The sequence below is a fragment of the Takifugu rubripes genome, chromosome 8, assembly GCF_901000725.2.
Source record: "Takifugu rubripes chromosome 8, fTakRub1.2, whole genome shotgun sequence".
Taxonomy (NCBI): Eukaryota; Metazoa; Chordata; class Actinopteri; order Tetraodontiformes; family Tetraodontidae; genus Takifugu; species Takifugu rubripes.
This window is the reverse complement of record NC_042292.1, coordinates 17,394,425-17,407,800: the sequence shown is the minus strand read 5'-3', so window position 1 is coordinate 17,407,800 and position 13,376 is coordinate 17,394,425. Positions and strand designations below refer to the sequence as shown.

The 13,376-nt window shown below is 45.4% G+C and overlaps 1 protein-coding gene and 1 long non-coding RNA gene across 3 annotated transcripts in view; both read right to left on the bottom strand.

The window, feature by feature from the left end:
- LOC115250676 (uncharacterized) overlaps window positions 1–5,927 on the bottom strand; it is a 46,350-nt gene extending 40,423 nt beyond the window's left edge. For both annotated transcript variants that reach the window (XR_003889253.1, XR_003889252.1), the window contains exons 1-2: window positions 5,846–5,927; window positions 4,636–4,713 (exon numbers count right to left, since the gene is read on the bottom strand). This is a non-coding gene — a long non-coding RNA (uncharacterized lncRNA). The remainder of the gene's footprint in view (window positions 1–4,635; window positions 4,714–5,845) is intronic.
- Window positions 5,928–7,226: 1,299 nt separating this feature from the next.
- LOC101064853 (carboxypeptidase Z) lies at window positions 7,227–11,420 on the bottom strand. The gene is made up of 11 exons (XM_011606659.2): window positions 11,221–11,420; window positions 10,866–10,898; window positions 10,137–10,511; window positions 9,235–9,462; window positions 8,913–9,151; window positions 8,673–8,834; window positions 8,412–8,570; window positions 8,180–8,315; window positions 7,956–8,095; window positions 7,786–7,885; window positions 7,227–7,705 (listed from the first exon to the last, which is right to left on the bottom strand). The coding sequence occupies exons 1-11, from the start codon at window positions 11,294–11,296 to the stop codon at window positions 7,365–7,367; spliced, it is 1,989 nt and encodes a 662-aa protein (XP_011604961.1). The 5' UTR covers window positions 11,297–11,420; the 3' UTR covers window positions 7,227–7,364.
- Window positions 11,421–13,376: the final 1,956 nt, after the last annotated feature.

Genomic DNA, 13,376 nt, shown 5'->3' with positions numbered 1-13,376 from the left:
TGCAGACGACTGTGCTTAATTAACTTGTTAGCATGAGAATTCCAGAAAAAAACATCGCAGACTACATTTCTCCTGAAAAGTGAAAAGACCTGCGACTGAACATTTGTTGTAGCTCAGTGATGTAAGTTTGGACCTTCAACACCAGCCGATGAGACGTTTGTCCTTAATATTCGGGAGATTTTGAGCCTCTTCTGGTATTTTTGCTCCTGTTCCTCCATCTTCAGGAGCGTCTCCTCCAGCTCCCTCTCATCCTCCTCCCTCCCACAGAGCATCTTCTGGAAGTCTTCTTCTGTCTGAGAGCTCCTTCTCCAGCCTCTCCAGCTCCTTCTCCAGACCCCTCTCCTGGAGATGTTAACTCCAGAACCTCGTATTCTCCAGCACTCTCCTTCTCCTGCACCAGGGTCCACATTCTCCGTTTTCTGTTCAAAGCTTTTTAAGATGGCCAACCTGATTCTTGCAACTCTCCAACCTGGAACTCAGGTCAATAGAGTTACAAAAAAAAAGAAGTCCATATTGTCCATTTTGACAGAAGCTGTCAGATGGTATCAACAAAGTCTTTTGTCATGTGTGTTTCAAAGACTGGAAGGAATCGATGGTTTGAAGGTTTGAAGGAATCGATGCACATAGAAAATGCAAAAGGGTATTTAAATATTTTTCTGCAGGCAAAGCGACCGAGGCGACCACACACAAACCTTTGACCCACAGGCGTCAAACCAGGATGTAAAAGTGTTTATTAGCCGTCTCAGGGTTGAGGCGGGTAATGAAGAAGAAATAACACCAGATTTCTCTAATTTGGGGTCATTTCTCTTCTAAAGGAGTGTTGAATGATCAGAACAAGCGCTAGATTTAATATTGATGCCATGTCGTAGCACATCCACAGCAGCGCTAACGGTGATTTTATTCCATTATGTGCTCATTAACGGTACCGTCACACGTCCGCATACGTGCAGCATAAATTCTTTAACGCACAGTGACATTAAGTGCAGTTTCGTAACGCCCAGCGTTAACATTCAGCTGTAGCGTCTCATCAACCGGCGCTAACACTCTGCATTATTCCAGCCAACTCAAGTGCTAACAGCAACTCCTGGCGAATAGTTGATGAAAACCCTTCAACATTTCTGCCCTTCAGAGCGGCTTCAAGCCGTCTTAGTCCGTCCACGTTGCTGACCTCTGGCGCCCTTCGGCCCTGCACGCTCTCCAACATCATCAAGATCTCGCTTCTCTTTTTTAAATGCAATGTTTCCCTTTAATTTACTCCCCAGTATCAGTTGTAGCATCATACGGCATCCTCTGTGTCCGTGCGTCTGACTACAAGTGCAGTTCTGGGACCGAGCGGGACGAGATGCACAAAGACAGCTTTGCTATCGCCAGGGGTGTTATTCTAAGATCGGTCTGGAATCAGAAGTTTTGTCGGTTTCAGTTAAGCCGGGCGCTGCTAAATGGCTCCAGCCAAGCATCAGTGCACCCAGCGAAAGCTCTGAGATGTTGCTGCATGACAGCTAAAGTAGCTGGATGCATCGCAGACATGCACCCAGCCTAAAGAGCCCTCCGGCTGGGTCTTCTCCATGACTGATTTTTTAAGTGTTTTTATCCCAGGGACACAGCGATAATGTGCATTAAGATCAGGAACACTTATTTCAATTGTGCTCTATGTTTTATTCTGGCCTTAAATTAGCGGCGTCTAGACTGCGCTAGCGGAGAACCCGCCCCCCTCCCCCGTCCTCAGGAGGGACGGTTGAGGTAACTGAAGGAAAGGTTGTGCCTCATTTAAAACGGGATTTTAATAATGATGATTTTTTTTTCCGGAGGATCACAATTTTAATGATTCAGCGCGTAACAAGAACGCTTGACGTCGTTCAGTCCGAAGTTCAGGAACAACCGACTCTGGGGAAAAGCACTAATTAAAGGCCAGGAAATAAAAATTCCAAAACGTACAACAGCAGCCAAATGCTATCTCAAAAGCCTGAGCTCACAACCCCCCACCCCCACCCCACCCCCCACAGAGGAGACCCAGAATAAGAAAACAGTGTAATGTAATACCCGGAGAGACGCCAAAATATTCCTGACACATTAAATCCAACTCCGCGTGGTCGAAAAATCCATATGTTAATAGTCATACACTGGAAACACTCCAGACACTGTCAGTATGCAACACACACACACACACACACCGATGTGATCAGTCCCAGTCTGAGACCCTTCTGACCATATGTTCCAATCCCATTCGCGTTTTTTGACACTTCACTGTAACAGCGTCGATCAGAAGGTCAGCAAAGCCACGTGACCCCGGACGCACACCTGAGGTCATACCTGTGACCGGGTCCTAGAAGACACGCCTACTCAGAGGTCAACAGGAAGTGCCCCCGAATGAGCCGTCACGTGGCTCGTTTTCAACACAACAACGTCGTCGTGTCTCAGTGCTCAGGATAATCTGGGAATATTTCAGGTTTTAGTGCACGTAAACGCTTTAATGCTGCTTGAACCGGAATATAGACAGAAATCTGAATATTCTGGGTGCAGTCGCAGCCTTTCCAGACAGCCACTGTCAGACGTTGTTCCTTCAGAATTGAAACTTTTCCTACAGTTACACGGCTGATTTTACATTATTCATATCTTGTCTGGAACGCGCCGGCGTTCCCGCGTCCGTCGCGGGGCTTTTTATTCCCTTCCCTTCCAGAGAATTAGATAAGACGGGATGGTGAACGCAAACCGGGGCAATAAATCACAGCGAGGTCTCAGATTAACAACATCTAATAAATCATCTTGTCCACTTTGAATGCGAGGATCCTGCAGACACAGAAGCCGTCTGGATACAAATCAGAACAGCGTTGGGTGGAACAGGATGTTTTGGGTTTGCCACAGTGGCTGAGTGACGCCGGTGCTGTGAGAGCCCTCGCCGCAGTAGGCAGGATCATGGAAACACCTGCAACGATCCACTTGATATATACAAAAACACCATAGCTGATCGTAGCATGTTAGCAATAATGCTACAGCACCCGTGGACAAAGAACATTTGTTCTTCCTCTGGCTGCAGATGTTAAAAACTTGATCTACCAGCTAGATTTGGAAGCTGCTGCTGTTTTCCAAGAGACAGCTTGTGCTTATGTTCATTTTTAAAATGTCATAGTCCTTAATTGGCTAATTTGAATGCGAATCACAATATAGCTTCAGAACATTTCATTTAAAAAAATCTCCATTGAGCTAAATTGCTGTGGTGCGAGCTAATTAGCAGGTGTTGACATGCTGTACAGTCCCTGATAGACATCGGCATGTTTACATTTGCCAACATTTCGCTGCCCACGTGCTTCTGGGTTCGCGTGCGTTCCTCAAGTGATCCAGTCGGCGTTAGCATGAGCCGCTGAATCATTAGCAGACTGGTTTTAATAAACCAAAACTCTTATCTTTCCTCTGGTCTGGATATTATCCTCCCTGATTATTTTTGGCCTCCCATTTTGCTGATATTAGGTGTAGGAAAGCCTGTCTTCTTTCAAACATAATAGATCTCAAAACCATTAATCTTTGCCACTAAGAGGTCCATAAATCACAGACTCTGTTGCTCAGCACACTGCACATTGCAGCTTTATGTAGGAAATGTATTATTTCCAATGACCTGCAGCATATTTTTGAACACGTGAGGGTAGAATTCATATACAGAGAGGTTGCAGTACCATCTCAAACCATTGAGGGCAGTGTCAGGCACTGTGGCCACCAATTTAAAGACCAACTATGTCACATCTACAAGTGCCTGAGCAGATTCCATCTCTAACTGGACCTCTGTGATCGCTCCAGAGCTTCCAGGACAAAGATCAAAACAAACCAACACAAATCACATTCAGGAGGAAGTCGTCAACAAACATCTGAGACCGCGGGTCAAATTAAAGCCGATGCCGCCTTGTTCCACGGCGACCTCTGACCGTCACGCCGAAGGAGGAACCCCCAACGACACCGACAGGGCCGCGCAACGAAGAAATGTACCTCCCATGTTCCAAAACAGCAGCACACAATCGACCCGGAGGCCGCCTCTTACTCTGAAAAGGAAGTGACTTTTTCCAATTGGGCAGCTGTATTTTCCATTGTAGTTTTCTGTTGCGGTTGAGGATCCCGGCGCTATTAAAGTGGAATCACCTTAACCCGGTTGGGCCTGCTTTTGTCCCAGCTGAGGGGCTTACTACTAAGAACAATTGGCGGGGGTTTTGTGTACACTCACGCTCGACCGGGCGTATTATCTCTGCTTCACGTGTTCCCTCCCCGAGTTTGTTCAGGCTCCGTAACAAAGAAAGTAGCTTATTATCACCCAGCAGAGGAGTTGTCTGCACATGTACCATTTGGTAATTGCAAGCGCGTTACAGTGAGGTTGAATTGAACTTGACATTGAGCCATTATTAGGAAATGAAAAGCTGTTTTTTGGGAGAGGGGGGATTATGGGAACTTGGCTGGTCTGAGTGAATCTCCCCGAAAGGACTGGAAAAACTAGAATATTTACAGATTACATCGTACACAGAATAAAACTAGACTCACGGATGAATTTCTTACTTGGTGGACAATAGGTTGCTGATATGGACACGAGTTTTTTTTCCCTTTACTGTCATTGCCAGTGTGGCTGAGCTGGAAATCCAGCGTTTGAACAATGAATACCTGGTTTGGTGCCTCTTCTTTTCCAGCAGTGCCGGAGAACCTGGACTCTCCCACAAATGTTTCCTTGCCTGAGGTTCCCTGTTGACGATATATGACGATATGTGAGGAAATTAGCAGAATAATCTGATTTTTATACTAAAAAGGCGACAACACATGAAGTGTGTTTGTCCGTTTGGGGCAACTGTAGAAAAGGGCAGAGTGACAATTCTGGACTCACGGAGGGGAACCCGTCACAGCGTTTCCGTCAGTTACCTCCCAGGTGGACAAAATCAACAATAATCAATATATATGATCGTGATACTGCACGTTTATTTACAGGCGTAGCTACAAAGTGGTCCTGAGTCGCGACATAAGTGCGTTAAAGCCCCTTTGAGAGCAGCTCCACTCAGCTGAAACGAGACGTCGCCCACCTACTCGCCAGCGGCGTGATGCTAACAGAACATGGCAGCCTGGGGCAGCTCTGTGCCGCTTTCTCAGCCTCACCAGCTAAACCGGTGACCCAGTACTGCACCCAACATGGGCCACTCCAGGAACTGGGCGGATCATATGTGGGAGTTCTACTGGCCGTCGCCAACAAGCATGTGACAAGGAAAAACAGTCACGTATGAAGGGGCGACGGGTCTGCGTAACGGTGTTTGGTTTGCTCCATTCACTGGGGCAGTAATCAGGTGTCCGGAAGAGGATCAAGCCTGATGTTAGTTTGTGTTTTTGCAATGGCTCCTATCCAATCACAGCCCGACTTCTCCACTTCAGAGGGTCTTCATCTGGTTTCCTATCAAACTTTAAAATAAAGTGAGACTGATAGAGAGCGTCTACATACATAATATAACCCAGCTTCCATTAACTGATGCAGACAGCAGGAAGTGTTCATGTTGGCTCAGATGCCGCTTCACAGCTCATCAGGTATTAACTGTATTCTTGAGAGCCTTTTTGCCATTAAATGATAACGTCATGAGTGAACATGTATGACTTTTGTATGAATTTTGAACTAATGATGGTAAAATGAGTCAGAACTCAGCATCTGAAGATGTGCTGCTTTTTAAATGTGCTGCTTTTTAAAGCACAAGTGTTTGTCTGGGGCCTTTTGTGTACATAAAAACATTACTTCTTATATCAGGATACTATGTGTTAGTTTTCTAGCTGTTAACTTCAGTGTTAATACATCAGAAAATAAACAATAATAATATTTTTTTTTTTAAAAACACCTTACCATTGACAACATCCAGCTTTGTGTTGTCTTTAGTCAAACTTGTGTCTCTGTGCACTGATTTGATTTCACAGCACCTGTTTGCACTAATTACAGGTCACGTGACCGGATACCGGAAGAAATCTGGGGGAAAAAAACAGGAAGTAATAGAAACGTCTGTTTTGAGTAATTTGAGTGATTTAAATTAATGTTATAGTTACTTAGATTTAATAACATTACGAGATGATTTAAAAATATATTTGAAAGGTCATAAATAAAGATTGATGACACGTGAAAATCAAAATCTATACCTTAATTCAACCTAAAAACAATGTGTGTGTGTGTGTGTGTGTGTGTGTGTATGTGTGTGTGTGTGTGTATATATATATATATATATATATATATATATATATATATATATATATATATATATATATATATATATATATATATATAATGGTTGATTCAACATCTGATCAAAAGTCTGATTCCTCTCAACTTTTCCCTGAATAACATCAGGGAGGCTGGACTGTGCCAGTGTTGTGTCACTGCGCTCAACTCCACAGTAATGACTTCCAGTCTTTGAAACACACATGACAAAAGACTTTGTTGATACCATCTGACAGCTTCTGTCAAAATGGACAATATGGACTTTTTTTTTTTTTGTAACTCTATTGACGAAACTTTCTCCTCCAGCTGACCGAGTTTGTTGCCAAATCATGTGGTTTCTTCAACATCCTAAGAATTCTTGTAGGTTTTTGTTCATTAGTTTGAGCCAAATCGGTTTTGCAACATTTTAGACCCAGGAATTATCACTGTTCCTTACATTATTGTTTCTAGGAAAAACATCTTTAGAACTTTTAAATATGGAAATTAAATCCAATTCCACAAAATGAGTTGCAAATATGCCCACAGGCTCATCTTTAAAACTTAAAGAATTTCTTCTAATAATTGCTCCTCTTAAGTCTATTTAAAGAAGACTATGCTGTATTTATGTATTATTAATGCTGCAGGGATCATGAATCTAGAGTAGACAGAAGACAGTTGACAGAAACTATAAGTTTACTTATTTTAGAATATTAAATAGCTACAATTCTATAAAAGTCTAAAGTCGTGACAATCTATCCTTAAGTTGTTATTTCCAAATAATTAACTTTAACAACATGAAGTCCTGAAATCTAAAACAGCGCTCATCCGCAAGTTAAATCGCTCTGCCCTCTAGTGGCTGCTTGTCTTCATTACACCACCAAAGTCCAGGGAGTTTTTTTTTTTATTTTATCTGTGAAAAATTATATATTGTTTTGTTGCACTTATTAGAACAGTAGCGAGTGCCAGTGGTAGGTAAAACTCTGTGGTTGAGCATAGTGTGTTTCTTTAGTCAAGAAAGGCATGTTTAGTGAGCACGTACTGATAAAAGCGCTTTATTTCTGATAAATTTGCTATAAAAGTCTTAAAAGTGTGTTCCATCATCATGATCTGAAGATGAAGTCAAATTAGAAGCATAAAGGTGTTTAAAACAAAGGCCAAGTGTGGGGGTTTTTTTTTAGTAATGTTTGAGCAGCCAGGTTGGCGAAGGCCCGCCGGACTGGACAAAGTAGTTCCACCACCACGGCTTCTCCACCCTCTCCTCACGGCTGTGGACGTCAGCCATCAGGGTGTAGCGCTCGTACTGGTTATACGGGTCGAAGCGGTTGTAGGCTTCCATCGTCCTGTTGTCCTGATCCTGGGCGTCAGGAATCTTGACCAGGATGAAGTCAACCCGGCCGGCCCTGCGAATGCTCTCAGGAAGGCGCACTTTCTTCATCGCCTTGGTGTAACCCGGAGCCGAGGCACCCACCACGTGGATCCCTGGGGTCAGGAGGCGAAAGTACTCGCCATTTTCACCTGAGAATAAGGTAGAAAGGTTTAAGATCAAAGTACTGACTGTCTTTGTTCTCTTCTTCTGTTCGATTGAGACGTTTTACCTGAGGTGATGTTGTGCCGAACCCCCCTCACCGATATTTGGGCACCTTTGATTCCATTCCCTGCCTCATCTTTCACAATGCCTTTGATACCACGGTGGGCCTGGGGAAGAGCACGCATGAAGTTGCTGCAAAAGTTCTGCAGCCGGAGGCGTGCGTGCAGAGAGACTCACCGCCTCCATAAACGCCAGCAAAGCCTCTTGGTTTTCATTCCAGCCCATGAACAGCTCTTCTTCAGGGGGGAACTTGTCACAGCCCAGCTCCACAGTCACCTCAAAACAGTTGGTGTGAAGGTAGTTGAAGTCCTGCATGCCTGTCAATAAGACCAGACGGACAAAATGACTATTTCTGGTCCCACGACGCCCCCTGGCGGACATAAGGAATAACTGCGACCCACTGCCTGAAATGCTGAACCACTCCGCCCCATTAACGGTCCCTTTCTGGCTGTAGGAGCGGGAGGATCCACATCGGGCGTTCTCATAGGACATGGTTTCATGGGCGTCGGCATATGCACTCGCGAGAAACTTGAAAACCTGCGGCCATTAAAATGAGACTGTTGACATTTCAAACTGTAACAGTAACTTCAGCTACGTTCTGCAACCGTGAATGATTGTCGGAAGGAGATTTACCTTGTCATCTGGACACGGCGAGAGCAGGTTCCGCTTGAGGGGATGTTTGGACAGATCGTAGGGATAGGACACCACCAGGTCGCCGCCGTGGAAACTCGCAGAGAGCACGAACGGGATGGAGCGGATCCACTTCATGACTGCGTACGTCTCTGGAGTGACCTGCAGCGAGGCGGGAATATTAGGGGGATAACTAATGAGTGAAGCGGGGTTTGTGTTTTAAATAGCACACCAGATGACACTCCATAAGGATTCGTACTGTACCTTACCAAACCAGTAATAATCTGGGATCGGGACGTGGTCGGTGCGGTAGCCTTTTTGCCTGCGGCGGTTGTAAACGATGGAGGTCAAGTCGGGGAAGTTTCGGTTCAGGTCGAGGTTCTGAGCGTTGTTCCGTCCGATCTCGGACGCTGCGTATCTTTGACCCTTTTGGAATTGAGCGCCAGACAAGTAAGGCAACTTTGTAAATCGTCTTCTTTAACACCTAAACCACGCAGGACCGACCTCTCGCCCGTCGTCGTCGCCGCTGTCGTTGCTCCCCTGAGCTCTTGAGGCCGCCACCTCGTACCCGTCGGGGTTCATGGAGGGCAGGATGTGGATGCGGGTGTTGTTGACGAGGGTCTGGATGCGCTCGTCCCCCTGCAGATACTCCGAGCACAGGAACTGAGCCAGGTAGATGAGCAGCTGCCGGCCCAGGACTTCGTTTCCATGCATGTTGGCGATGTACTTGACCTCCGGCTCCACTGCAGAGGGTCAAACGCTTCATAAATGAGCTGCCATCTACGACACCGAAGGATTCCTGACAGTGGCTTCCAACTCGGCTTACGCAGCTCGTGCTTGCCGGGGTTGTTGGAGAACTCGATCACCAGCAGCTCCCGGCCCTCGATGCTGCGGCCGATGCTGTAGGTTCTGGCGATCTCAGGGCACCGTTCCTCCGTCGCCTTCAGGATGGAATTCATCTGAGTGTTGGAGTGGTAGACAAACTTCATGGTGGTTCCCGGTTCCTCAGCCAGAAGCATTTCTATGCTGTCATAGTCATCTGCATCCTGCTTGGCTGGAAGGAAACAAATAAAAACACAGTCCCGTATGATCTGAAACACTAGAATAAACAAGCTCCAACGATGCTAATCATGCTAATGTGGTTGAAACTCAGCTTTTCGCTTCATTTTTTCCTGCATGTGCACACATTATGACTGGGGCATGAGGAGGTCACATGCATACGGGAATGGTTACACAGCTCTGACCTGCTGCCAGACATCTGAGCTGCATCCTGCTTGTCCGAAGCGAACGCGGTGGGCGGTGAGACGCGGCTGCAGCGGGACCGGCAGACTCCTTCAGGTTTAACTTTAAGCTCTTAATGGCAGCGTGCGGATTTTATTGCACGCGAATGTCAGGGAAAATATCTTAAACCTTGAGTGGATTCCTTCAGTCCTACTTACATTCCTGCTCTTCCACTGCTCACACACAGTGCTTTTTACCACCTTTGGCGGCCTGTTTCTGATTTCATTGATTGAAACCAGTTTGGGGAGGAAAAGGAAGCCCTTCGGCAGTGCATTTATGAAGACAACTGCCACAGAAGTCAGCTCGAGGGGGGTCAGCACAGGGTGGAATAACCTTTTAAACTGAAACTGAGTAGCACGCCAAACCCCTACCTGACTTTTCAGTCACTTTACTGCTTCATTGAGGTAAAAAATAAATGGGCCCAAGGCTTCAAAGTTGAGTTCTCACCGTGAAGACCTTCCAGGGGGTCATAGCACCCCTCCTGCTCTCCGGCGAAGAAGCGGTCGCAGTCCAGGAAGTAGGGCCAGTTCATCTCGATGGCCTCGAAGGCGTGGACGCAGCGCGCTCGCACCGCCTGGCAAGTGGCGCGGCACGGTTTCAGCGCCACGTCCTTTTCACAGCGCGGCACCAACACCGAGCAGCCCAGCATGCGGATCTCGGGGTTGCACTTCCCGCCGAGCAGAGCCTCGACCACGCTCAGGAGGAGATACTCTGCCCCCCCCTCGGTCTCCTCCCTGGTCCGGTGGCCGGCGAGGTTGGGGAACATGGTCTCAGTGTAGGACATGTCGCTGCAGTAGGACAGCATCACATCTGTGCATTTCGCTGAGGAGGACGCGGTCGTTAGGAGCAGCGAGGCAAATGCAGAAACACGCCACAAGCTTAAGAGAGTCTCCACCGAAGGGTTCATTTCTAATGACAGTAACGCAAGCGCGCATCCCCATGAGGTTTGGTTAATATTCCCATAACTATCTTCAATCATTTAGCTCCAAACATTTCTATTATCTCCAGAAATTAGAATATGAATATTTCATGGCTCCATTGATCATCTAAAAATACCCACCACCTCCAGGCTGATTCAGAATCTCTTTGCGATATTAGAGCTGATTAATTTCACGTTTGGATGGGGTCATCTAAAGCAGCAGGCGTCAGAGAGCCACAAAAAGGAGGAAAACTTACGTTTCTGTTGCTGCTCCCGTGGCTTGCAGAAGCCTGCAGAAGGAAGCATTTATAAATGTCACTATGACGTTTATGCAGACACTAGATGGCAGACTGGTCTGTAAACTGGCTCTCAACCTCCTTCACGGGGAGTTGCTTTTAAAATAAAAATGCATCTGCTACAAAATGCCATTAAGATTTCTGTAGATTAAATCCCAAGCGCGTGGCAAAATGCATGTTTAACGTGATTATTGACAGAATTGTCTAACCTATCACAGCCCGTCAGGGGTTATAATAATATTAGTTTTGCGGATGGAAGTTCCTGGAACTTTGCATGCCTCTCTGACGTGTCTGGAATCTGAGAAAAACACTTTACCTCGAACTCCGGGGTCGCATCGTGGAGGAGAGCATGAACCGATGACCAGCAGCTGCAGCAGCAGCAGCAGCAGCATGTTGCTCGTCTTCCGCGGTTTATATTCGGCTTCGATGTGGCACTTCCCGCAGCCAAGAGTGCGCGCGTGTGTTTGTGTGCGTGTGTCCTCAGCCCGCAGAGATTCTTTCCCAACTTCCCCCAAAGCCACTTTTTTAATATTACACGTATTACGGTCAAATCTCGAATTACAGAGGGGATGGCTCTGGGAAATGTGCATGTAGATTTGAGGGATGTGGCGCTTGTTTGGGGATATTTAAGGTAAAAATCTTTGCAAGGGTAGTTTTCGGTCCCCTTTAGCTGCAGGTTAAAGGAAAAGGGAAACTATCCATTTTATTAGGAAAATACGCAATGTATTTATAGTGTATGTTGCGTCCATTTATTATAATCAAATTTATCGTAATAGCTTAATTTGAATAAAGGTTCATCATACTTGATTAATTCTACCTTGTAAAGCAAAATGGCGGCTGTCCTCTTGAGCCTTTGTCGTTAGCATTCTAAGCTAAAGCGGCTCTTATCGAGGCAACACATGACGGTTTAAGCACGAAAGACTACTGACTAAAATTCCCCAAGGCATGCAAAAAAGGAAAATTAGCCTCATATTTCACACAGATTTGTATTATTTGTAACAAATTGTTACTTCATTTAAATGTAAATTTAGGATCCCATCAACGGACATTTAGAAATGCTAAATTGCTGGGGGAGGTCAGACTTTGAGAATTTAGGAGGAAAGATTAATGTACTCTTTACATTAACAGTTTCTACCTAGCTAGGTCATTTATTGGACCACTGTTGTCTCCCAAGGCACAAATACAGAAGGAGAATCAATTTATGGGCTGGGATCTGTCCCAGTCTATTACGCTAGCTTTTAGACTGTTGGTACTGGGACCTGTTCCAATTGACTTAATCACAGACGATAACCACTGAGGTGACAAGGACTCCCTCTTACCTAAAATTTAGTATAACCTCATTTGTGCCATCATGTTTACAGCTATAATAGACTGGAATTCTTGTCATTTAAACATAGAGTCGACTCTTCTAACAGGAATTGTCTGAACCCTCGGATAAATAATGTTTGAATTCTCCTTGAATGTAATTACAATTTTGTCCTTAAGTGTTTGGTGCCACAAGAGTCAGTCATAAAGACAATATCAATCCAAGAGCCATTTGACATGATTCAAACTGGTGTGTTTGAATGGTGACATGTGCTGAGTGTAGCGGCGCAGCGAAGCTGAGCTGGAATATTCAACAGCAGATTCCTTCACATCGTGCCATCAATAATTGGTCGGATTCTGTGCGTTTGAAAGAGCCGGGGTTATTACGGAACGGGCATAAATCAGGATCTCCAATCTGCAGCGGTGATCTCTGACTCCTCTCTTTAATTATGCTGAGCAATAACACGGCAGCGACGGAGATTTGTCCTTTGACACCACAGTCATTCGTTACGCGGGGATATCATTATGTCCACGTGGATGGAAGCAAGGACTCTCAGGTGAGCTGTGAGTGGGGAAAAGGATTTTAATTCCCATCACGGCACAACTTTGTCCATCAATTTCAGCCCCTAAAATTCCCTTTTATTGTCATCCACCATTTTTCATTAAATTCCGATTTGCCACTTAGCTTCCAAAACCTTTAGCCGCGCCGCTGGGATTCGATTTGCAAACTTACAAATTAAATCGAAGGGCAATGTCTGGATGCTATTGACGCTGCCACTGTAGCATTGATGTTTTCCATAGCTTTGCAAATGATGTTTTTATTGCACAGCTAATCGCCCGTCAGCTAAGGAACAGCGAGTGAGGGAAGATACATGTGCACACAAAGAAACTGGTTTTCAGTTTGTGAGCAGCTAAAGTACCAGACAGCTGTAAAAAGTCAAACCTGGCACAAAAATACATGACAGTGTGTGTTAAAAGCACTTTAAAAGCGTTGCTATGCTACATCACATCACCCTCTCTTTAGGTAGACAATAGTTGTTCCTGTACAGTGCAAAATATAGAGCAACATCATGTATGTATCCATAGAAACTATTCTCAACAAGCAACAAAGCACGGTCAAGTGCACATCCAGTACAAACATGATTTGGTACAAACTTGGCTATCGCT

Coding starts and splice junctions, on each gene's coding strand:
- LOC101064853 (XM_011606659.2), bottom strand. CDS start 11,296: ATGCTGCTGCTGCTGCTGCTGCAGCTGCTGGTCATCGGTTCATGCTCT. Junction 10,899..11,220: donor ATGCGACCCCGGAGTTCGAG/GTAAAGTGTTTT, acceptor TTCCTTCTGCAG/GCTTCTGCAAGCCACGGGAG. Junction 8,571..8,672: donor ATTATTACTGGTTTGGTAAG/GTACAGTACGAA, acceptor GCCTCGCTGCAG/GTCACTCCAGAGACGTACGC.